At 41.0% G+C, this 25,184-nt stretch overlaps 1 protein-coding gene across 5 annotated transcripts in view; it reads left to right on the top strand.

The window, feature by feature from the left end:
* AGAP1 (ArfGAP with GTPase domain, ankyrin repeat and PH domain 1) overlaps nucleotides 1–25,184 on the top strand; it is a 304,357-nt gene that overhangs the window by 146,091 nt on the left and 133,082 nt on the right. For all 5 annotated transcript variants that reach the window (XM_026047459.1, XM_026047450.1, XM_026047442.1 and 2 more), the window contains one exon: nucleotides 4,046–4,138. In XM_026047459.1, the coding sequence (XP_025903244.1) occupies nucleotides 4,046–4,138 (93 nt within the window). The remainder of the gene's footprint in view (nucleotides 1–4,045; nucleotides 4,139–25,184) is intronic.

The raw sequence follows: 25,184 nt of genomic DNA, 5'->3' as shown, positions 1-25,184 counted from the left end.
TAGAAAACGTAGCTGTTTGCTAGTTTAATTACTCCACAATATCAGTTCACTTCTCTTTTCTGGGGCTAAAACTGTGATGGAGATTCACGTGGCTTTGTTTCTTCCTAAACTGTCTATTTCGGGTTTTTTGGGTTTTTAGGTTTTTGAGAAACGAAACCTAATAAAGAACTTGCTTGGCCCCTGATGCCAGCTTAGGCACGTGGTTGGAAAACTGACTAAATCTTTGATTGACAATGTCCTTATTTGAGCAGTTTTACCAAAAGATTTGTGATGATGCTGCATATGTAACTACGGTATTGCAAATAGATTTTAATATTCTTATAATGAACATAGCATTCCTTTGGGCTGGTATATACCTTCTTTGCCACTGTACCTACATTAGTTATGGTAGAAAAATGCATCTATTTTTCTCATCATAAGAAATATTATATTTTGTATTCCAAAGGTGCTGTCATGTCTACTTCCCAGAGGTAGCTCCCTTCTTGAAAGCATTTACAATACTAGTGAGACCCCAAAATTTGATCTCTAGGTCTTTAGCAAGTCAATAATCTCATTGTGGTTTTGGGATTTGGAGTGGCAGTACAGTGCTTCACAGATCGTGTCTCATCTGCCCCTCTTGTGAGCGATATTTTGATTAAAAATTACAGCTCTTAAAATCCTTACAGAGTAATTTAAATATATTTGTCATTCATTTCAGCAGCAAAACATGCAAAAATGAGCGGTATCCAAAATTCTGCCAGGATTTGGCGCTGACACTTCAAAGTGGTTGCATGGATGTATTTTTCTTCTCCCTTTTTATGGGAATGCTTGTCCCTCTTTGGGAATCCTCGTGGGTTATTAACTCCACTAGATGTCAGTGTCATCCTAGAAACAGGGAGCAGAGCGATCAATTCGGACAGGGTGAGAACGGAAACGCTACCACTCCTGTCGAAGCATTTGCCAACCATTTCTTAAGCAGCGTGAAATGCAAGGAGGGCTGTTGAGGTGTAGCTGCTTTTTGGAAAACTGGGCACATTTTAGTTTTGAACATGTGTAAATTTGAGTGTGTGAAGAGAAATATATGCTCTGCAACTGAGGACAAGGTTGGAAAAAGATCATAAGGCAGCTCTATCTGCTGTAACCAGACAGGCTAAAGCTCTAGTCTGCAATCGTGAATAGCTTAGTGTGAGAACCCAGCGTGCTAATAGGAGAAAATGCTGACAACTGTTGTCTGTTATCTGGGGGGAAAATGGGAAAAATAAGTGCTGTGGTTATAAACAAAATTGTTTTCATCTATTAGGAGTTAATGTTGTCTGTTAAGATCCTGCTTACTGAACGTGGTTTAATAAGCTGCTGTGTAAAGCAAGCGCCCGAGTATTAGCCCTGACTTTGCTGTAACACGGATTTTGAGCTGTGTGAGGTTGGAACCTGGAATTATGCAGCTGAACTAACAGATGACCTGTACCTCTGGTTACATGTAGTTAGAAACAGGGATAAAAGTTGAAAATACTCTATTTGCAGCTCTGGGCTTTGGTTGTGCTTATTTCCTAAACTGTTTCAGGTGTCTATCACCAAAGTTTCTGTTATGTTGTGAATGGTTCCTTGTTTTCTAGAATAGGGTATGTGTTTAGAAGACCTTCCCGGAGAAAGCTAATTTTAGAAGAAAATGGGGATAAGGAGCAAACAGATGTGATTGCCTTACATCTGTCATGGTGTTTGAGTTAGAACAGGGTTGAGAACTTTGATAATGTTAATGATTAAATGCATTACTTGTCACCCTGCTGGGTTTCCCTGGCTAGGAATATTTTCTGTTGAGTAATTGTTGCAATAGCTGACTTTCTGCTCAGGTGATAAAAACAAAGCAACAGCTAATGCAGGAGGGCGAGTGCCCTGTGTTTGATGCCTGGTAGTACAGGAAGAACTGCATAATAGTGTGTAGCAGGGCTGGGAACTTAAGATGCAAATAAGATAAACTTGAGTAAAGAACGGACTGTAATTGCTTTTCCTGTTACACATGCAGCAGAGAAGCTGCTGGTACAGCAGGATGCCTCTCTCATGTTCACTAATACCTGTCTTAGGTGATTTTTAAATTGCAGAAATAACTTGTTAAAATAGCCCTTCTGTCTCAGGATCTGTTAATAGAGATTCAGTATTCTTATATTTGCATTGTCTGGTCTGGTGGTACCGGGGTCTGGTCCTGACCAAAATTGCCATTCCCCTATAGAAAGGTGCTGCTGTTGCAGTTTGCTCCAACCAACGCTGGAGCCTGACAGCATTTCCCTTAGAAATATCTGTGTATGCTGTGTTTTGCAAGCAGCTTTCACGACTTAGCTAGCAAGCTCCAGGGTTTCTATATTCTCAGCACTTGACAAAACTCTCAGTTTTGTATGTATTTACTTCCTTTCTGTGCGCCATGTATTATCTCCCGATATAGTTACTTTTTATGGCATAGAAAATGTGGTTTTCTTTTTTCTTTTTTTTAATTAGCTCATATTTAGTTTAGCTTTTCAGAGACAGGATCCTTTCTTTAAAAAAAAAAGAAAAGTCAAGCCAAATAGAAAGAAACATTCAAGTTGACAACTTCCCTCCCAAGGAGTTGGCGACCATCATTGAGTTTCTTTAAAATCTGTCACTTCCAGCCGCTTGGCCCTATTGACGCTTTGTTTTGCGTTTTATTATGGGGAAGTGGCACTTTCAGATTCAGAAATCTGTCTTGAAGGAAGGGGGACAATAGTTATCTGGAGCGCTGGGTTCCATCCCTCCCACTTGTTTTGCTTGCTTTCATTTCTTCTTTGTTTAATTCCCGGCCATGTCATTCCTTTGCCCCTAGCCATAGTAACTGGCGACAGGAGCCTGCTCCGGCAGAGCCGCCGAAAGCGCAGGTTCCCGCTGCGGAAATGTGCCGCTCAGGATGGTGCTAGGTGAAGTCTTCCTCCGTGGGGTTTTTCCCTCCCCTTTTGCTGCCCTTGCCTCCTAAGGCAACTGCTCGGGGCGATTCTATCCCTCCTGTGCCTTGGCCCGACAAACAGGGCAATCTGGGAAGTGGGTATTTTAATCTGACTCTGAATTTCGCTGTCTTTCAACCCTCTCTTTAAGCCACCCTGCAAAGCAAAAGCCCACTCTGGTATTGCTTGGATTTTGGTTAACTTTACGTAGGCCTCATGAGCACATTCATTGCATATGGCATGAGGGATTTGAAAAAGCACGTGAAAAGGTTTCCCCCATATTTCATATTGTGCGAGTAATGTTCCCATAGAAAAGCAATGGAGTGAAGTTGTCACTTGTCAATTCGGTTATTAAGGAGGATTATGCTTGGATTTTTTTGGATAAAATCTGTCAATATCATTACGCTTGTCTGTTCTTCTATGAAGACGGACCACAATCTCAATGTCATCTTAAAATTTCTGGATAACTGCCTAAGGCCATGCAGAAATCCCTGGGTGTCCCTGCTCCGAAGGCAGCTCTTGTGGCTCAGCCTGACAAGCAAAGGCAATTGAGTTCCTGAACATTGAAGCAATTTTCCTTCCTTTTTTTTTCCTCATTGCATGTAGATAACTTTTACTCAGCATCAGTCACTCCCCACTTCTTAAAGTTCAAACTTTACAATTGGCTAAAAGTAGTATTTTTAGAAAAAAATAAAATCCGTGTGACCAAGGCAGCAGCATCAAGTCACACTCAATGTCATTGAGTAATTTAGTATATACAAGGATGTGTTGGGTTTCCTTAATGAGAACTGGGAGTCTATATTCTTCTTTGAACCCACTAGGAGGAATTTCAGCAACATGTCCAGATCTGCTGGGTCTTCAGACAGTGAATCTGGAGCTCCTTAAGACTAAATGCCATTTTATTTTAAACTAGCGGACAGTGACAGACAGAGACGGTGTCTCAGATGGCGGATTTGGGACCAGTTGTGGGTTTCTGTAGCTTCTTCCCATTCCTCCTAGAGCCATATCAGTGTGTCCAAATATTTCTTTTTTAATTGCTATGGGATAGGGGGGGAAAAAAAAGCATGCTCTGTGTGAAGTACCATATCTAACAGTGCGCAAACTTTCTTTTTGCTCTGCAGTCTCGGAAAGGGAGTGACCCAGACAAAGAGAAGAAGGTCCTGGAGAGCAGAACGGATAGCATTGGAAGCGGCCGTGCAATCCCAATTAAACAGGTATGCTGCAATATAGCCATGTCTATATATAATATATATATATGTATGTATTTTTTTTTGCTTTCTCTGGTTGGAGACACACCTCAGGTCTGGAGCGCGCCAGCGCTGGGCCCGCGCGCCCAGCCTTGTTTGATGTGCTCCGCTGATGAATGTGGAAGTCACTCACTTGACATCAATTAGGAGAGGTTCCTGTGTGTATTAAAATGGGATCATTAGAATAAGAAGAGGGAAAATGTGACAACAGGCCTAATGAAGTGCAGTCTGCCGGCCTGCATATGGAGCGCGTTTCTAGGCTGCGCCGGCTTCAAAGGCGCCCTTTGTAGCGAGCGCTTTGATGGGGCTGGTTGCCGCCAGCCGGCAGGGGGACGCGGGCGCGCGCTACAAGAGCCCCTTGTGATCGCCGCCGTCGCCCGCGCGGCCCTCGTTTGCTGTCGCGGGCGGACATCTGAGCGCGGGCGCGGGCGGCTCTGCAGCAGCGAGGCAATTAGTTGTGATAATCAGAGCCGGTGTGTCAGCTGCGCGCTCTTGTTGGTAATTTGCTAATGAAGGAATTGTAACTTTGATTAGGTTCAGTTTCATTTAGGCCTTATTATATAAGGGAGCGTTTACAGCTGTAATGTGTGGCCTTAATTAAACTTCCCCATTACACAACAGGCCTCGACTTGGCGGGCCTGTTTGGGTCTGTTTTCACTAGCCAAGATGCACTTTCATTAGCCCGGCAGAGCGGCTGCTAAATTGTTGCTGCGAGTGCCGCTGTGCGAGGCGCAGGCAGGGCTGGAAGCTCGTGCAGAGCGTTTGGGTGAAGGAGGCAATTTGCCTCTTTTCAAATTAAAATCATACGATGCTGGTGCAGCGGAGGGCACCGGGCTGAGTGTTTGTATGAGAGGCTTCACAAATAGCCTCAATAGCAGCACTTGGGTTGTACGTGGCACAAATGCTGTGGGAAAATAGCTTATTTTCTTACTGCAGAAGTGTATTTTGGGGGTTGTTTTCCTGTCTCTCCATTGGGCACTTGCTGCTTCCTGAGGTGCTTCCCAGTCTCTGCCTCAGTCCCTGCCTGGTTCTCATAGCCCTGGCTCTCTTGCTTTATTTTGGGGGGAAAGAGATTATAGAGAGGAGAGACTTTCACTCTTAATTAGTTGTAGTGATTTTTCTTTCTGAAAAGGCGGATAAAAGGCTTTTTATTATTTATTTTGTCTTCCATCACCAGAGAGTAAAAATACTGTCATCTCCATGAATTGGTAGTGGATGCGTTTTAATCAAACCCACTGCAATTTGCAATAGCAGTTTGAGCGCAGTTAAGCAGTGTGCTTGGCACTGGGCTCAGGGCAGGAGTTTTTCAGGCTTTCAAAGCAAACTGCATGTTTTTCTCTTGCTTTTGTATGGCATGAGGTAGATTAGACTGGCTAGACTTTTTGAGGGGTAATGCTAATTAAACAGAAGTGCCTGTAAATGCAAATGCGTTTGGCATTTACAAATGGAAATATGGAGGCATAAGCTTACCAGTATTGGTCTGAAATGTGCATACTGTTCTCGTCCTCAAATATGCTGTGTGAAATGGATTTGATTAAAAATGCACCTGTAGGAAGCCTATCTTGGAATACTTTTCCAAAGACTAAATGCATGCTGCCACATTGGAATAAAATACTTCTATCCATCATCCCTAATACGTCCAGGAAAATGTTCCTTCCATCCCCTTCTTTGCATACTGCAAAGCATATATAGCATATTTCCAACTGTCCTGTTGAGGAAGATGAGCCTTACAGGAATGTGTACTTGTATTAGTAACCACAGTTGTGGGAACTTCCTTCTACCAAGTATAAGCAATTACTCAAACTATTGGAAAAGGTCTTTAATTGGCAGCTCTATCCTGTTCTTTGGGGAGCTGGAAGAGGTGAGCTTGAGTGGCCGGTAATGATGTGGGGTTGCTGCTGTCAGTAGTATTTTGCCCCATGCTCATGCATTAATTTTGGAGCTCATAATTTTTTGACTTGATAAAAATCTTTCAGTGAAGATCAGAAGGCCGTCATCATCTGGTGGTTGAAACAAAGTAAGATGCAGTTGAAAAAGTACTGTTTGGAGAAAGGATGCTTCATAAAATAGAAAAATGCAAATAATGCTTCTGACCCAGGGCAAATGAGTGTTGGATATGGTGACGTTTGGAGATTTTTGTTTGGTTTGGTTAGTTTTGTTTTTTTCTAGGCATTATTGATTGCTAGGAAGGTGAAGAGGAGGGAAGATGGCATCATTCAATGTCCTGAAAAGAGTTTAGCACTTGCAAAATACAATAGTGAATTCCTGTGTAATTTTCCTATAACTTTGCTTAAGGAATGGAGAAGAGAGGGAAGAGAAATTTATTCTTAGGTGTTCCTTTTCTTGCCTTTTTTAAAGTATCTTCTCAACTGATGTCTGCTTTGACCTTCTCACCTACTTTAGGTATTTTTCCTATTGTAGAAAAACAGTTTTTTTTTTAAGAGGAAGCATTTAATTACAAATGAAAATGCAATATGCATTTGTACTGAGTATGTTTCTCTACCTTGTTAAAAAAAAAATATGTGTGTGTGTGTGTTTGTTTGCAATGATCTTTGTTTACCATCTGCTTTCTTTCAAGCTTGCATCTCTTACCTTGGGAGAAGGTCCCCCTGAATGTTGAGCAGGGGAAAGGTGGTTGTCTACCAGACTTGGAACAGATCTGACCAGTCGCTCGTGGGCTCTGTGGCACTGTGTTAAACTGCCAGCCTGCCTGAGATCTCGCTGGCCTCTACCAGTGTAGGGCATTGGGAAACTTCTCTGAACCAACAGGAATTCCTGTAGGGAAGATGGTGTCTTTCTGTGTTTTAAGGATTTACAGTGAATGGGACAGATGTGAGAAGGAACCTAAAATTTTTAATAATCTATCATACTTGTAGTATTTTTTCCATAGCAAACCCCTTCCATCTTGATATAGTTTGATGATAGATAAATACTTGGGGGCCAGGAAGAAAAATCCATTCTATGGAAGTTCAGTGCAGACTGCAATTTGCACAGTTCTGCTGTGGAAGAGCTATGCCATGATATTTGAACATTTATTTTTTTCTTTCTTGGACTTTCGTCTCCCTGTCTTCCATTAACCCGAGAGTCTCTCTGCTATAAGGCCGTGCTGGAACCAAGAGTAACCTCCAGGGCTGGGAAAGGTCCTGGAGCTGCAGGGTTGTTCCTTAAGGAGCTGAGGAGTGCGGTGCATTTGCCAGCCTCATGCACATACCCTTTCACTGTGCCTTCAGGACATCCTTTAAAGCGATGATTTGGCCTCTTTAATATCTGTTGTCAGTGCTTTCTTTGATTCTCTCTAGGTTCTTAGGCTATGTGTATCACAGTAATGCTTTTTAAAAGCTGTTGGCAAGACGGTGCTTCTGGTGCAAGACAGAAAAGACTTTTTCTTGCGTAAATCCAAGCTCATAGATGCAGACGAGTGAGTCAGTGATGTTGGTTGTTGGAACTTAGTAGCGGATTTCCCTGGGCAGGAGGAAAAATACAACCATGGCAAAGCTGGGATTGAAACTAATGCTGTGAATTTGGGGTTGGCTGCTCATTTATTCTATATGTTCCCTGCAAAAGATAATTTTTAAAAAATCCAGTAAAAATCTTAATATTCAGATGCTGAAGCCAAAAGCTTGGATACAACAGTGTATTCCTGTTGTCCATAGGCTGTTCTTAACATCTAAAGCCTGCTGAAAGTGGTATTTCTCAGTACAAAAGTTAGATAATTGAAGATTGGAAATGTCCTTTTTGATGACAGAATGTGGGGTCTCCTCTGGGGCTAGAGGACATAGTAAGGGGGAAGGCAGAGCTGATGAGAGCCAGGTATGTTTGTGTGGTGGAGAAGGAACATAACATAATAAGATAACTGTACAGAAGATCAGCTTTCTAGGAAGTCTGGAAAACCAAGACGAGATGAGTAACGGGCCCGAACATGAGGGACAAAGCTTTGCTAGATCAGCTGTGCATTGCTGCTCTCAATCCAGTGTAGCTATAGTACTGCATTGTCTAAGTGGGGCTTCTTTTCTATGTATAGTTAAAATTCTGTGGGTGTTTACATGTTGTTTAATCTCCTTGAGGACATTTTTCCTTACAAACTATGGTTCTATACTATAGGCTGCCTTTGACACCAATGCCACCCATATGGCTAGTAGAGTTACACAATGGTTTTGGCGGCAGAGACTTTGACCTAAGCTGGTTTAGCCCAAGAATCACCTTGAAAGGCACAACGTGTCCTGCAGAGCCGTCTGCACAGGCATTCAGTGGGTCATTTGATCAGGAGAAGCAGAGGTGAATCCCACTCCTTAATTCCTAATTTCTTTCCCCAAATTCCAGGTAGTTTAGCAAAAATAGGTTTACGGAAATTTTTAATGGAATCCTCTCCCTCTAAGGAAATACTTTCTTCTTTGTAGCTTTTTCCTTAGCTTGACACACTGTGGTTTGAAAGTGCTAATCTTATTTTCTATGTCATTCCTAAATGTTAAAAATCACTTTTCACTACAGCACTAAATATGGTTGTATTAGCCAAAGCCGTTTTAAAGCTGTCCTGAACAGTCGTCTTACTCCCAGCAGAAATGCAGAACACAAGAAGTGCCAACTGAGGGTGTATTTAACGCACCTAGGCTGACTTTGGCCAAAACCCTGTAAGGCGAGTGAAATGTTGAGCGTCCAGTTCCTAAGGAGGGGAAAACAAATAAAAATCCTCTGTAAAAATAGAAGTGATTTTTCTACTTCATAGGTAGATGTATCAGCATGCCTCAATTCTGGGCTTTCAGTGGCGTTTTGGTGAATATTTTAATTAAAGCAACATCAATAAAAACTCCTAGAATGCTAGGATCATATGTTTAATGTTTATTTGACTTAAGGAGGTTTTATAAGAGACCATGTGGAGATTCCCCACTTCTACTTCATTTACGTGTTGTCATCTACCTCCCAAGTGATGGGTTTTCAGCATGATTGCGTTTCTCTTTGCACACTTGCCCGTGTGCTGTTTTAATTCCCTCTGCAAATCCAAGTCCCAAAATGCTTTAAACGATACCAACCCAAAGATAAAATCCATAGAACTGCTGTATATGAGAGAGGTATTTATACTAGAAATAGTATGCTGGCAACTTCTAACATACAACAGTAGCTAAGTTGGGATGGGAGGCATCACCAAGGTTCAAAACCATTTCTTCTGAAAACCAAGTCCTGTTTCCCAGTAGTTTGAGTATTTTTAAGTGTGTATTAGGCTATATATTTTACTGCAACATGCTTTCTACCATGTATTTTTGTTGCAGTGCTGTGGAAAGAGGGCTCTGATTTTCTTTGCTCTTGCTGGATCTGTATCAATAGGGCCTATTCCAATAGGAAAAAGGAAAAAACCCGAACAAGAAAAATAAAAGCAAGAAGCTCAGCTCAGCGGTGAGTGGGCTTGTCATGTATTAATTTTTCATTGCTGTGGAGAATTGTACATACATAATCACTTGATTGCAGTGGGAGTTAGCAAGCTCCTATGGTGTCATTTGCATAAATCTTGTTAAGTCAATGGCAGTTAATGAAGTACAAATGAGCCTGGAGAAGGTGACATGCAAATCGTGGGTGGCAGATGGGAGGTCTGTTTTGGGGATGGCAGCTGTGTGCGCTTTCCTTTTTTTTTATTATTTTATTTTTGTCTCCCCCTTCTCCTCCCTCCCCCCTGCCAGATTAGAGTGTAAATAAATACACAAGAGCTGGCCTTGACTTTCTGCTTTCAGAGATTCTTGTGTTTGGCATTTAAGCTTAATCACAGATGCTCATATTATTATACAGCTGAACCACATAACCTTGACTGTTCTTTTACCCAAAATTGTCACGCCTGAGCGTTGGTCAGAATCGAGGTTGAGAGGCTGCCTGAACCCCTAGTTATGCATCTGGCGCCCAGATTCCCACGCAGACCCTTCGGAGCAGCAAACTTTGGGTCTGGCTCCAAAATAAATTTTCTAGCGCTTAGAAGTGCAACGATGACATAGTAAAAAAAATTGCCATCCATGGCTTGCAAAGGTGAACTTCAGAATCCATTCGCTTCCCTGGGCTTGCAGTGGCTCTGTTAATGGAGAAAGTTGAATATCTTATCCAGGCTTTGCTCCGAAAGGTGGTATTTCAAATGACTTTCTTGGCCTACCCGTTTGTGGTGAGCTATTTTGCCTCTCCTACTCTGAATTTAGAAAGCCACATATTTTTTAGTCAATGTCTAAGATCCCTGTGGAGCTGTCAGCAATAACACAGCAGAACTTAGTAGGTGAATCACTGATATGTGTGTGTATATATTATTTTTTTCTCCAAAAATAATTTGGCTGCTCTATACATGTGTTACTGTCTTTAGGATGGATGCCAACAAAACTGCAACTTCAAAAAGTGCAGCTGTATCCTATGGAAGAAGGTGGTGGTGAACTTGGGTGGGAGGGATGGAGTCTTTCAAGCATGTTATCAATAAACGTCCAACTTCTTGGCAGGAAAAATGTTGCTTCTGTTAGGTAAATTCTGAAATATTAGAAAAGTTGTGTCGTGACTTCTATTCACTCATTAGCAAAATTTGTTATAAAATATCAGCTTACTGAGAAGTCAGGATTTTTTTGAGTGGCATTGCATAGTCAGACTTTCATGCATTTTCAAGTGCTAAAATCATAGGGGATGCAGGAAAGTTTCTGTGTGGGAAGAACTACTCTATTTAAGCAATACTAAAAAAAAACAGAAGGTGATTTAAGTTTTTGCTAGTGAGCGCTTTCAATGCGCACGTATCTTTATGCATAACTGCATGCATAAATACACCAGCTAAATGTTTAAAAAAGAAAAATGAAATGTTGCGTGTTTTAAACTTGGGTTTTATGCAGCTTAGCAAGAGTGAATGCTAAACGATGGCTCTGGAGAGAAACTTTGGACACTGTCCGAAGCAGCTGCCCCGCATCAGCTCAGCGCAGCTCGTGCTCTGCAGCACCCACCGTTGCTGTGCAGGGTGGGCTTTTAATGGGTTTTGCCCCATGTTATTTCTCTGGTGTTGTGCCTCTGTGCTGTAGGTGATATTTCTTGGCTCTTAACCCCATCTTCATTTTCATTTTTGAACTCCAGCTGGCAGGTTTATGTTGTGGTAACAAGTTTGTGTGGTTGGAAGTGCCTTCCTAGGAACCAGAAGGTAACATGGAATGTACAGTATGTTCTCCTATAAAATACCAAGAGCTTGTGTCTATGCTACTGTTGGAAGGCTTCAACAGGGGTCAACTGGAGTGTCACTGAAACAGGTTTTGAAAAGAAATTGTGAGCCACATATAGTCAGTCAAACCAATTTCCTTAGTCCTTCTCACTAGCAGAGGAGCACCGTAACGCTTGGGGCAAGTGTCACAGCTGAGAGCCACCGTCGCCATCAACAGCAAATGCTTTTTTGCAGCAGGTTTCCTGAATGTAAATGTTTACTTTGAGGCTACCACAAGAGGGAACAGATAAGCACCCATCTGAGCATCTTCTTTTGCTTAATTCATCCAGCTTGACAGGCCATAAACCTGGTGTGGCAGCATGGGGGCTGATTGAGGACGCCCCAGCCTGTGTGCTGACGGGCCCTGGACCTGGTGTGCAGTGCTGAGGCTTAGCCTGCTGCCTCTGCCCCATGTGCGTGTAACAGCGAGTTGTGTTTTCAGTCAAAAATGGCTAATATGGGCAGTGACCAAGCACGCTTCAAAACAAGGGCAACCAAACTTCTGGGGAGACCCAGGAAACTCCATGATTTACTTGCCCTAATCTTATGTACTATGACTTTTCAAGCAAATATTGCCTACAGAGATCAGGGCTGCTATTCTATGGTTCTGCTCTTTGCTCTGTGCCCCAGGATTTCCCCAAACTCCTGTTGCTTTGGTTCTTCCATCTTTATTCATGTAAAGATTTCACTTAGCTGGGCTTGAAGTTACTTCTGATTCTCCACCACTGCCAAAAACCAAGAACTGGTTTTGTTTAATCAGAAGGGAAAGGAAAGCAGCCATTAGTCGAATGCTGCAAGCGATGGTTGGGATTTCCACTTGGAAATTTCCTGGCTTTCAAATAGGATTCAGGAGGCAAATATCAATATTGTGTATCGCTCTGCCTTCATCTGGGGTGTATGGCTTAACCTGAAACTTCTCTGCTGTTGAATTAGGTGCTTTGGACAAGAGGTTTAGGAGTGGGACTGTTTCCCCTCAGCTTCTTTTATGCAATGAGAAATGAAAAGACAAGTGAGAGACTTGGCTTCCTCATGCAGCTTCTTCCTGCAAATCATTAATGTTAATGTGGGTGCAATAATAAGAGATTACAGGCAAGTTAATGCCAGCTTGAGAGAGACTTATCTCAAATTATTTGAGATGATAGATGTATCTTTTGAGATCAGACTTATATCCTGATGGGACTGTTTCCTGGTTTAAATAATCAGACTGACTGGAAACTTTTTTTCCCAGCTCTTCCTTTCTGCAGAAGGCCATACCACTGCTTGTTTTAATAAAGCTATACTAATACTCATGGATACTATACTAATAGTATAGTATCCATGGAATATACTCATGGAAGCTATACTAATACTCATATTTTTTACTGCAGCTCTTCTCTCAGCAATGTTGTTTCTGACATGCTGTTCTCTTGATGCAAATTTTTTGTTCTGCCTTGAATCATTGTTGCCTTTCTTAAGCAAATCTTTGTATTTTTTTAAAGGTCAAGTTGAGTCGATCTAGTCAATAAATCTGAGAGCTGAGACCCCGTTGCTCGCACAGGCATCCACAGCCCCGCATGGGTGTCTCTGGGGGTGGCTTTCCAAAACTCTGAAAAGCTGCTGCTAACAAGGAACTGGCGAAGGCCGTTGTTTTATTCATTTAGATCTAGTGGAAGGGGTAATTTCTTCTGTCACACTTGTGTCTAATCACAGTAATCAGTATCTGGATATGCTTGTACAAACAGGAGGGTGTGCTTTTTAGCTAAATACTTGTGGTGCTGAAATCTTCTGTGCAATTCCTCTGCAATTGTTTATAATCAGAACATACACATTTTGCTCTGCTTTTTAATGAGTTGATTACTACTTTTAAACTGTTTTGTACTCGCGGTGGTTCTGCAAATTGTTAACTGGTAGCTACCAGTATAATTAAATATTTCAGAGCACTTGGCTGTGGTTGCATTGAACTGTGAAGAAATAATGTTATATAGCCAATCAAAAAGAGATACTTGTAAACTCATTTAAAGCGTCAGAGTGTGTTAGGACTATCATGGTGATGCTTATTGCAGGAGAAATTAAAGATACAGTTTTGTGCTAAGAGGCAATACAGAAATTAGTTCCTGAATTAGTTGTTAATTGATTTGGTAATTCCCTCGGGTCTGCATGCTCTTTTTTTCCCTTTTTTGTTGTTGCATTCAGTTAACAGTGACTATTCCCAGTGCACTCGAAATATTTTTTCCAATTAGATCAAATGTGCCCTTACATCAGAGCAACTGCTATAGCTGCGTGTACCTGCCTAGAATAATATTTCATGTGACTGTGAATGCTGGATTTTTCTCCTTTTTGGGGGCGGGGGGGGGAGGGAGAGTGTTTTTTCTATATTTTTGGCAATTTTCAGGTAGTGTCCTAAGACAAGCAATACTCCAAAGTATTTGAAATAAAGTAACATTAAGTATTTGAAATGAAGGAATGTTAAGTTTCTTCCGCTTTCCTGGCTCTCCTGGCACAGCAATCTGTGCTTTTGTGAAGCGTGTTTTAATGGTGACCTCTGCGGTTCCAAGCAGGGAAGAACCAAATTGGATGAGCAGATGTAAATAGCCTGAACTGTTTGGCTGTGGAGGGAGGGATGGGGTTTTCACTCCTTCAGAGAAAAAGAAGGATTAAAAGGAAAAAGGAAAAATAGAACCAGCAAAACCTCACATGGTTATTTTAGCACAGTGATCTGTTAAGTAGTACTTGTTCTTCTGATTGGTCTTGTGAAGTTGGAAGCATGCAGAGATTTGTGTTCTGCTATTAAGGTCAGGACCTGCCATTATCACCTGTCTTGCTGTTCTCTTCTCAGTGAAGGTGAGTTGGTCTAGTAGAGCTCTGGGTCAGATGCATTTTAGTTAACGTTTGTTTGGTGGACTTAGGAGGTGAAATGCAGCAACTGCAGCGGCCTTACTGCAAATTTTTTTCCCAAGAATTGAAGCAACAGAAGTCTACCTAGATGAGCCTATTGCTTTCAAACTTAACTATGAAGAAGGTATTAGCAAGAGAGCCTTCAGAACAAAATTACTTTCTATCAGCAAGTGTAGTTGTACATGACTGTGGCCCTAAGAAGTTGCAGTTGTTGATGAAGTCTCTTGATCTCCATTGAGTAGGTGACTGGGAGTTGGACTAGGTCCCTTCCAACCTCAACCATTCTGTAATTCTGTAGTAGTCACAAACCACGATTACCAGTTTAACTTGTGGGTGACTTGGTCATAACTCTTCCCAGCATCATAATTTGTGTTTCTGGTACAATAGATATGAGAGGAAATGTAGTATTATAAATTGTACTAAATTTTGCTTGATAAATAAATGTATTTAATTTTTTAGTGTTTTTTTTGCTTACTTGAGCACGATTTCAAAATAGTATTTCATTTGTCTGTATGACAACACCTCGAAAATGAGCAATAGGAGAACGTTCTGCCTTTTAAGGCGAAGATAAAAGAAATAGTATCAAACAACGTAAGGAAGAGTGATGGAAATTATTCTTCATGTTCTGATAAGACTTTCTCCTAAGTGTAGGTGCTTTCCATCCCTATGATGGGGCAGCAGGCAGGCCATGAGGCAGCAGGAGGAGTCTGAAGCCCATTTTCCTGAGAGGCTCAGGAGAGTCTCTTCCCTTTGGGTCATTTTCAGGGTGCTAATGTATTGCCAGATCTCCAGCACCCTGAAAAGGAAGCACTGAACATAATGAAGAGGCATCAGAATAATTTGGGGCAGAGGAGGAGGGAAGTATCAAAAGCAATGGAGATATAAAAGAGAACATCAATAAAACAGGCCATAATATGACATTAAAAAATTTATTAGAATTTTCTAGTGTTGAAATTGTGTAATAAATCAAGATGGCATCTCCACATGACATGCTGAGATTGACAGGCATGAGGTCACTAAGGTATCTTCACTGGTGTCCTTAGGCTAAGGCCTGGCCCCCAGCCAAAAGCCATTGAATAAGATCTGTGCAGAGATCCTGCTGTAATAGTTTTCTCCATGTTGCATCTAGAAAATGCTTACAAGAGGCATTCTTTTATTATTATTATTATTATTATTATTACTTGAGCCATCTATATCCACTCAGCTAATTAAAAAGAACTGCAGAATCACTCAGTGGCATTTTGAGTGCATGATTTTATAAATGCTGAAAGGAAGTAATTGACCTTCAGTCATTTTTAGTAGATGAGATCCAGAGATGCCTTCATGGTCATGATGTCTCCTTGAGATATAACGATCATAAAGAAAACATTGCAGCAAACCCTTCAGGATGGAGTTTCCCTTGGAAAGCCGTGCATGTTTTATGTTGAGTCTCAGTTCGTGGAAGCTCATCCAAGATATGGGTGCAGAAGAAACATTCCTTCTGCAGCTGTCCTTCCATTTGGAGGGCACACTGTTCACAAGAGGCCAGTATGGACATACCTGCTCAAAGCTTGGTTGCCAGAGCTCTTCTGCATGCGTAGGGGAGGACTTAGGGGCTGATGTTGCACGAGGAAGCAGAAGGTGCACGACAGCGAGCTGGGCTGCCTTGATAGGCCTTGCTTGACATGATTATTAATATGTTTCAAGGATGTTTTGGGGATTCCACCATATTTGTATGGTTGCCAGCAAAACGTTGACAGTTGCATTGTGGTTAATAAATTCATTTAGATTTATAAGCATTGTTTACAGAACCTGTTCGCCTGCTGAAACTCTAACAGCATCTGTTCCTTCTTACTAATTAACTGCTAATTACGAATGAGCTTTGTGTGTTTGTCAGTATAACTGGCTCATGCATTTTGTAAGGAACATTAACAAATTGATTTACATAGTGGTAAAGCAATCAAAAGAGTAAACTGAACAGCACGCATTTAAAGCCCTTTAGCCGAATTTTTTTTTCAATGAAGGAAACTTTGGGCATGACAAATGTTGCCGTAATTTTTTGGATACCTATTTAATTTTGTGGTTGTTGCACATGAATCCAAATAGCAAGAGCAAACAGTAAAGGGGATGAGGGAGGACTGTTGCTCTTTTGGGAAGAGCTGGGATGTATCTCTGAAGTGCATCATACTACAGCTAGTAGAGTCACTTTGATCCATCTTCTGAAATACCAACAGTGGAAGTCACCGCACTTCCGTTCACTCCTGTTTTCTCTGATCTTGCTTCTCCTCTTCAAAAACCTTCCGAGTGCAGCAATTAGCAGTATATCTCTAGAGCAGTCTTGGCAGACAGGCCAGCTGTTAGTGCTTAAATATTTTTGAATTTATATGGAATAATTCAGTAGCGCAATTAAAAGAAAAAGTTAAAACTTGAAGTTTATTTTACATCATTTTTAAAAAGCAGATAAGGGAAAGTTCTATTTAATATAAAGGATCATTCACTTGATAATAAATCTGAGTTGAGTGCTATCATGAGATTATATGGATATAATTCTTTTACTGTTGTCCCAGAGCTGTAAAGCTTGGAATGAGCTTTGTAGTTTGTACTAGGGAGAAGCCTAAAGACATACAAACATGTTTAGAAGATTTAGTGTTTCTTCATAGCTTAATATAAACTACTGCATCTATTCCTCATAGTTATATAGACTAAACAAGCTTGATTTGCCAGCAAAACTTGATTGCTTGCTTTTGATAGAATTTCAAAATTAGTGCACGAAGCAAACACAACGCGTGTAAAATATTTGGATTTCGGTGGAGCGTTTTGATGCTGCCTCACTAAACTGTAGATGGAAATTAAAGCTCATTCATTTGTCTAAAACCTGTCATGTCTCTTAAAACCTGTCTATAAGATCATTTAAAAAAAAACTAGACCACAGTTTGAGCTGGATAGAAGAAGGAGAGTGCTCTTCTGTTTTTTAGGTATTAGATCCCTTTCTATTCAACACTATCATTAATGATAGCGTGGAAAGTAGAGACAAATGAATAGCAGTCAAATCGGTAATCCGCATCTAAAGATGAAATCCCTGGAGAGAGTGGAAATCGTGTCGGGGACAATGTCTGGAGTTGGTGACAAAAATAAAATGAGATTTGATTTGTAAAGATGCAAGTCAGGTAATATCAACCCAGCAATTGTGTTCTATCCTAAGCAGTTGCACGCTCAGCTTTTGTTGTTTTCTTTCAGGTTTTCTACTAGTAGCAAATTTTTGATGAAACATAGGGAGGTGTCCTATGCCAGCGATCCATGTCTGCTTCAAAAAGTTTCTGTGGCTCTAAAGCCACATCTGTGTCTTGTCTAAAGAGACTTTGGGCTGGCCAACGTGGTAATTGGCTGATGGCAGCAGTAGGGCGATGTGAGTTCTTGTATCAGGTGGCTGCTTTTCAAATTAGGTCATTACAGTGGATTTATCTAAGCTATGACAGCAGTTGTAACTGTGTAGGAATCTGCAGCGTCTTCCCTAGGAAAACTCTTGCTGCTATGTTCAGAGATGCTCACGTGCAGCTGCCCTGTGATAATATGGTAATTACTTTAGGCCTTCTATTAAGAAAACTTGGGGGCTTTAGGCTGTAAAATTTTCTTTTATAAGGAAATAAAAGTTAAGTAATGGCTTTCTAGAAAAACAAATGGCGAGGTGTGCACAACGGAGTTTCTGTAGGTGACAATCTGAGCACCTAGCTCATTTCTTTCCCTTCTATAACGAATATGATTCTTTGTCAGAAAAGAAAAATACCAAGACATATGATTTGTGAATCGGTTTATAGTACAGTATATCACCCTATTATGAATGACAGTATTTAAATGATTGGGTAGAGAACTGGAGAACCGCTACAAATCATGCAGCTAGATTAACATCTCATGTCCTTTTCTCTTGTATGAATGTTTCATGGGGAAAAAAAATTAAGAAATCTTCTGAATGTGGGAGATGTTGGAAAGGCCAATCAATTAAAATAGCCACGTGCAAGTAGTCGGAATCTTTACATACATTACATTCAGGCAGTCAAGTAAGAGAATGAAATATCAGGAGTTAGAGGTGAGTGTTCTAAGTTTGAGTCAAAAAATATTGCTGGAAGATGCAGTGGAAATCTTAGTCTAGAACTGTGAGTCTTATGAGCAACTGGAGTGGAAAGAGTTGATGTGGATTGATGTGAAGAGTTATGATGTGAATTGAGTAAGCATAGAGATACGTAAGGTTAGTGGGACTCTAGAAGAACAAGTACGCGGGTGAGATTCTCTGGGAAGCCTTTGGTGAGTTTGGTCTCCTGGAGCTTATGGATTTGAGTGCTAGGTAAGGTAGAGGAGCTGTGCAAATGTTTTCTGATGTGACACCAGGCATGTGCAGCCAGCCAGCCCTGAAGAGTACTCAAATGTTGAAGGTTGACATTTTGGGTAAGCTCAATGGCATGGCCATGAACTCCCTCAGAGTGCTTTCTGACTTGGTCTTTTGCATGGTATGTGTTGCTGGCCATTTGTAACTCATGTGAATCCTGTGTTTGTGACAGAGGTAAAGCTACTTCCCTCTTTTGCTTGTTAAAAGAATATGGAGGAGAACTGTGGTACCTCCAGGCCCAATTCCCTGGTTACCAGTGGTCTCTTCTCTGGTTCATATGAACTCTTGAGTTCATATTCTGTGCTGGCACCATGGCTAGTACTGACATCATAGAAATTTCTAGAACTTTAAAAGGAACATGGTACTTGGCTGTGCGGTGGCAGTGGCAGAGCCAGCAGGTTGCTGCCATTTATGGGACACAAGGATGGCAACCTGCCTACTTAAGTAGTTGAAGAGGCAGATGAAAACAAGAGGGGTGGAAGCAAGAGAAGAGGTGAAGGATGCCAATATGATGGGTAACAGAACTAGAGGAGCAGAATCCAACTGGAAAATTAGGCTGCTGTGAGAAGGTGAGAATCAAGGAGGGAAAAAAGTCTCTATTAAACAGATAAGGGGAGGAGGAGGACAAATATTGAACTAAAACTAGGAAGGAGCGAAGAAGCGAGATCAAAAGCAGCAGATGACGTTTTCAATAGCATTAAATACCCGAAGTGCCTTTCTGCGCATGACACAGCAGTCCCTGGAGGCTTCTGGATCTTGAGGGTGCCGAGGTGTTTAAGGATAAAGCAGGTGATCGATGGCCAGCTTGAAGCGATGCATCGGTGCCTCTGGTGGGCTGCTGCTTCGGCACCTTGTCAATGCCTCTGAGCTGTTTCCGATTGAACAGTCTTGATGGTTTTAAGTCTATAGATTTCTGTAACAAATGCATTGGGGTTGATGCACGTGGGCTGTCAGAGTGCTGATTTTTCCACTGCTGAAATCTGAAGGCCAAAACATCGAAGTCAGTAACCAGCAGTTGCAGGGTTGTTAAAAAGAACTGCCTGACGTAGGGAAAATGGGATTTTGTTGAATCAGTCAAGGAGGAGCCAAGAGATTATGTATTAAGGTGTCCCTTGATGCGCTTCTATTTCTGCTGTGTTAATCATAGCTCCCATGAAGGCAACCCTGTCCAAAGCATCTCTAGCTTTCCCTTGTTCTTCTACCACGATGGCCTCAAGTTCTCAGAAGCAACAAATGCAGAAATATGAGAAGTTGTAATCTTGTCTCCTTCAGGGCAATAGATATGTGGTACAGAACTATGCATAGCCTGGTTGGTGGGTCACCATCTTTGCAGAAGAGACCAAGCATTTACTGTAGTCTTTCCCTAAATTAAAAATGGCTAATTTTGATCTCAGTCTTACAGGGGACCACTAAAATGCACAGTGTTTGATCTGGTAGGGTCTAAGTGTCCTACAGATTCATAAGGTCGTTAGGAAGAGGCCGTCCTTCTCTGTCTGAAGTCTTTCTTCTCTGGAAACTCAATTTGGAAGAGACTCCAGCCTGGAAAACGGCTGCAGTTCCTTTTAATAGTAGGGACAGAGCTGAGAAGGCTTTGGGTGCTGAGGAAAGGCAATATACAGCCTATGCACTGCAGCAAGAGGCTTGGAATGATGGCAGTAGAAACTGAGTGAGCTGAATTTATTTTCACTTTTAGTCAATTTTCTATCTTTAGTGTACCAATACTTTCCAGCACTTCACAAAGGAGGGTGTTTGTCTGGTACTACAGCTATCATTAAACTGTTTTTTAAAAGTAAGAAATTAACACATCTGCCCCCTTTTTTGTCCAAGTATTTCAATGATGTGCTATATACTACCTACCTGGATACTCGCTATTGGTGGTAGCTTTGCAATGTTGGTGTGTGATAAATGTCAGTTAGTCAGGAGGATCCTGGAGCTGGGCTCCCCTTCATCCCAGCGATGCAGGCATCTTGGTGGTGATGTTCACCAGAGCTCTGAGTAAAAATGACTTTGTTCTCTGTGATGTTAAATTGGCTGGTTAATTCTGGTGTTATTTACCCTGTAATTCATTAGTTTTACTCTACCATTGGCAGCTGACAGGCTGTAATTTCACGCCTTGCAATAAAAGATGTCTCATAATCTGCTTCATTTAGCAGCAAGAGAATTTAATGAAATTAACTGCAGTCCTAATTATGCCAGTGAATACTAAAGACTGCTATCAAGCTTCCTCAGAAAAGGACAAGGTCCACCTCATGAAGGATTTAGAAGATAATTTTCTGGGAAAAGTTGCAAATGGCTCCTTCTATTGGCCAACAAGGGCCAATTACAAGTGCTGATGTGACTTTAATACACTAGTTTGTTCTGGGCGTCTCTCACAAGAAATAATTTTTTACTTTTGAGCGTGTTTCGAGGTTTGGCAATAGCTGACCTGTGAGCACTTGCTGTTTTACTGGGGTTTCAGATAATTTTTTTTCTCCTCTTTCGTGGTGGGTTTGTTCCTAAATGCTAATCATTTATGGCTGATGAGGTAGTTAAGATACTTAGTATGTGTGGTGAGGATAGTGGTCTTTGAGTGTCTACATTTTGGGGAATATTAGCCAACTTGTTTCATATCCCATCATTCATCAGAAGTTCAGCATGAGCTCAACTGCACAGATATAAAAATTACAAGAAAATAGGAAAAACTCATGAAGAAGAATGCCAGAAGAGTGCCAAATCTGCATGAACAGAGAGGGGAGAAGGCATTTCTGCAAAGGAGAATTCTTAGGTTGGGGAAACCTTTAAGGCTTCCCAACTTTGAATCTTTCACCTCATGCTTGACTCTCTTCTTAGGTGACTCTGTCTTCAATATGTGACTTGATATTTAAAAGGTCTCACTTGATTTGCTGGCAGGGGGGTCTCAATTTCCATTCCAAAATATTGGGTGAGCTGTTTGCCAAATACGTGCTAAGGGCTTTCACTTGGACAACACAGTGTGGAAACTAACCTGACGTTTTATGGCTTCAGTGATGTTAAATGTAGTTAATTGGAAAAACTTTTAACTGCAGAGAATTTCCCTATGAATAGCCTTCATAATAACCAGCTCGCTATAAAACGCAAAATGCTTTGCTCACAAGGACAACTGTACTATAAAGGTGAAGTGTATTGATCAAATTACCTGCGATAATAAACTTCGGATGAATAACTCCTGTATTGATGAATGGGAGAAGTCTTCCTTTTTGCCGGATTGTTAGTGTGATGGGGAGGCAATTGAGAGAGCAGCGTTACAGGATGCGTGGTGGCTTCAATCACTGTTTAGATTTTGAATTTAAATAGTGATGTGAAACTGATGGAAAATTGTGTTGCATTTTTATTAATTCTGCTCCCCTTTTAGGCTTTACTTTGTTAAAAGTACAACAGAAATTCAGATATCCTTCAGATTTAAAAAAAAAAAAAAAAAAAAAGCTATGCTACAACCGTATGAAAGTGAATGTGTATGGGGTAAGAGACTTAGCATGGTCAGTATTTGCAACAGTTATTCACACTTCTCTATGCAGATTAGCACAAACCAGGGTCCAGACACCTGCGTTAAGAGAGGGAGTAGTTAAAGGCTTGGAAAAGAGGAAGAAGTGTGGTGGAAGGGAGCTGGGAGACATTTCCTCTTCAGTTTTTTTTTTTTTTTTGTAAACAGTTGCTCAGCACATACTGCTTATTTGCTTTTTGATCAGGAGGGTTTTCATGCATTTGTTGCAGTTACAAGAAAGAAAGGCAAGATAAAGGAGGTGCCTTTCATAACTACCTGATAAGTACCTGACTTTTGGATAAGGCCATGATGTCAGGTATCTAGGTGACTTGCAGTATCTAACTGGGAATAAGCTTAATGCAGAATTTCTTATCTTTCAGAAGAAAAGAGAGAGCTCTTATTTATTTCAGATGTAGTAATCGCCTGTTGAGTTGCATTCAAGGGTGAAAAGCTGAGAGAGAAAATTGTAATAATATTTGGGAATATTCTCAGAATCCAAATCAAGACACGAAGAGAAAATTCAAGACATGCATGTTCCTGAAGCATGGTATACACTGTTGAGAGAGAAGTCTAGAAATTAAAAAGGACCATGAGGACTTGATCATCTGTACCACTCGTGCAAAACTTTAAAAAAGAAGATCCCGAAAGAAGAATGTCTGTATTTCAAGGAAAAGGCATGTGTAAGTGGTCCTGGAAATTTTAAATGTCTTTCAACTTCACATAGAAGGAGCAAGTGAGATAAATGCAATAGTAAAATATAAATTGGATTTATATTTCTTGTGGTGAAGGAAATCGATTGAATCGATGGAATTGATTTTAAAAATGGACAGACCTTTAAAAAAGGTTGTATTATTGCATGGATGGGGGGGTGTATACATATACATGCACACACATATGCACTTTATATATAAAGACACACATACATATATACATTAAAAAAGTATTCTTCTATAGAAATGGAAAAGCTGCAGAAGAGGGCATCCAGAGGGATACGGAAATTTGAGGATCTCAGTTCAGTCAGAAAGGTGAGCCACAAGTCTGCAGTCTTTGGAAAGAGATTAAGAGGAGCTTTCTTTTAAGGGAGAGCATTGATTCTGCAAGACCATCTGAGCTTGTGTCAAGTGCAACACAAGGGGCAAGAACTTAAGCTGGAGGAAAGACGGAGCACCACAGGAATGCAGGTGGAATCTCAATAGCGATAAAGCAGAAATTTTTCCATACATCAAATGCAAAATTCAGTTTGGATTGTTAGCAAATGTTAGTGTAGCTGAAGGTTTTCCAGGGTTCATTCCTGAAGCTCACTTTGTTTTTGCTGCTTGCCATCGAGCTTTGGAAGAATAATGTTAATTGATACCAGTGGGCTAATACTGGCAAACTTTCAGCACCCAAAATTAAAAGCTCAATTTAAGATGGGAAATAGATCAGAAGCCGATGGAGGCAGAAACTTGTCTGAGAGAAGGTGCTTTGATGTCCATAATGTCTATTGTTTAATGTCTGGCTTTTGCTTTTAAATGCCAATGCACAGCATGAAGGCCCAGCCCTCCCATGGTGCAACAGAGGGTGCTTTGGGTGGTAGGGAGGGGAAAAAAAAAAAAAAAAAAAAAAAAAGACGAGAAAGAAAAAAAAAAGTTCCATCCTGTGAGCAGAAAGTTGACAGGTACAAATGCTTTTTTGGAGATCTTTTTTAAGAAATTGTGTGTTCGGGTGTGCAAATTGGAAGCAAGCATGCAGTATGTGTGTACGTGTGCAAGAAGAAAGTTAGCACTCAGTCAGGTTTTATCTCTTAATGAATAGAGACTGCTGAAGTAAGGGTTAGGTAATTGAGTTTATAATTAATTAGCCATAACCCTCATCAGATAAAGCAGTTGTCGAGATTTTTTTTTATCTCCTTTCTCTCCCCAGGGCCTGCCCTTCTTTGTCCTTGTGCTGACAGCCAGCACTTATCTTAGGCCTTCTCCAGGCCCATGCCCATCAAGCCCTCCCTGCTTTTGCTGATTTTTTGGTGGTCAGCCGAGACCCTTATTGTACTATAGGGCTCCCAATCAGCTCAGCTGTCGGGTGCTTGGATGATGAATTAGCAGTAGGAGTTAACATATAGGTGGACTCCAGATTGGGCTACCGATAGCTGGCCAAGCAGCTTCTGTTTGTTAGTCACTCTCCGTTGCTCTGATACGTTGCTGACACCTTGCAACAAAGAGGTTAAAAAAGGTAGAGTTAGTTTAAAAATGGTGCATTTCTGCAGAAAGTTAGGCTGCTTACAAAGACCCTTAATTTCTTCTGCTGTGCAATTCGCTATAACAATACCGAGAAAATAAATTAGATTTTACACTGTTTCTTTTGGTGACCTTATCTCCCATACTTTGTGGGTTGAACTAGTTGGCTTGCAGTGGGGGTACAAACTTCAGATGTATCTTGAAAGCGACAAGATTGTGAAAGGTGTCTTGTGTCTGCCTGTTGAGCTAGATTAAGGGGACTCAAACGTCGAATTTATCCTCTGTCAAAGCACCATCCTTTGATTGGAGGTATTGGAGAAAAGGATCTTTCTTGCTGTGTTTACAGTAGGCTTGGGGCATTGAGTTGGTCTTTTCAGACAGGTTTACCGTCTGGAGAGGAAAAACTTTCAGAAACAAGGCTGTGGGTTTCTCTTCATCTAGAGGCTTTTGAATTAGAGATGAAGACTCCTCTGTCTTATAATATTGATTTCAGGCTTCTGATGAGCACCATTTCTTCTTAATCCGAGTGGGAGCACTAGAAAACGTAGCTAAATCTCTTGATGTAAGATAAAGTTGATTCTTTTTGAAACTGTATAAAGCACTACTCACCTGTGGTCACCTTAATTTTTAAGCAGACTGGTGAAGCTTTTTCTTTTTCCTTATCATTTCAGTGGCAACGTGTGTTCTTAGTTGGGCTTCAATTCTTTGCAGGCTCAAGCACCAGAACCTTCCTTGGGCATATGTGTGTGTCTCTCCAGAATTGCACTGAAAGTTAAATCAGTAATATATTAGTTAACCTCCATTTAAGATGTCAGTGCAAGTGCATAAAAGGTATTACTGATGGCAGAGCAAACCTGTTCCATTTTGGAGTAATG

The sequence above is a fragment of the Nothoprocta perdicaria genome, unplaced genomic scaffold (genome assembly GCF_003342845.1).
Source record: "Nothoprocta perdicaria isolate Ctin4 unplaced genomic scaffold, notPer1 scaffold_11, whole genome shotgun sequence".
Taxonomy (NCBI): Eukaryota; Metazoa; Chordata; class Aves; order Tinamiformes; family Tinamidae; genus Nothoprocta; species Nothoprocta perdicaria.
The sequence above is the reverse complement of the archived record's forward strand: the minus strand, read 5'-3'. Positions and strand labels throughout refer to the sequence as shown.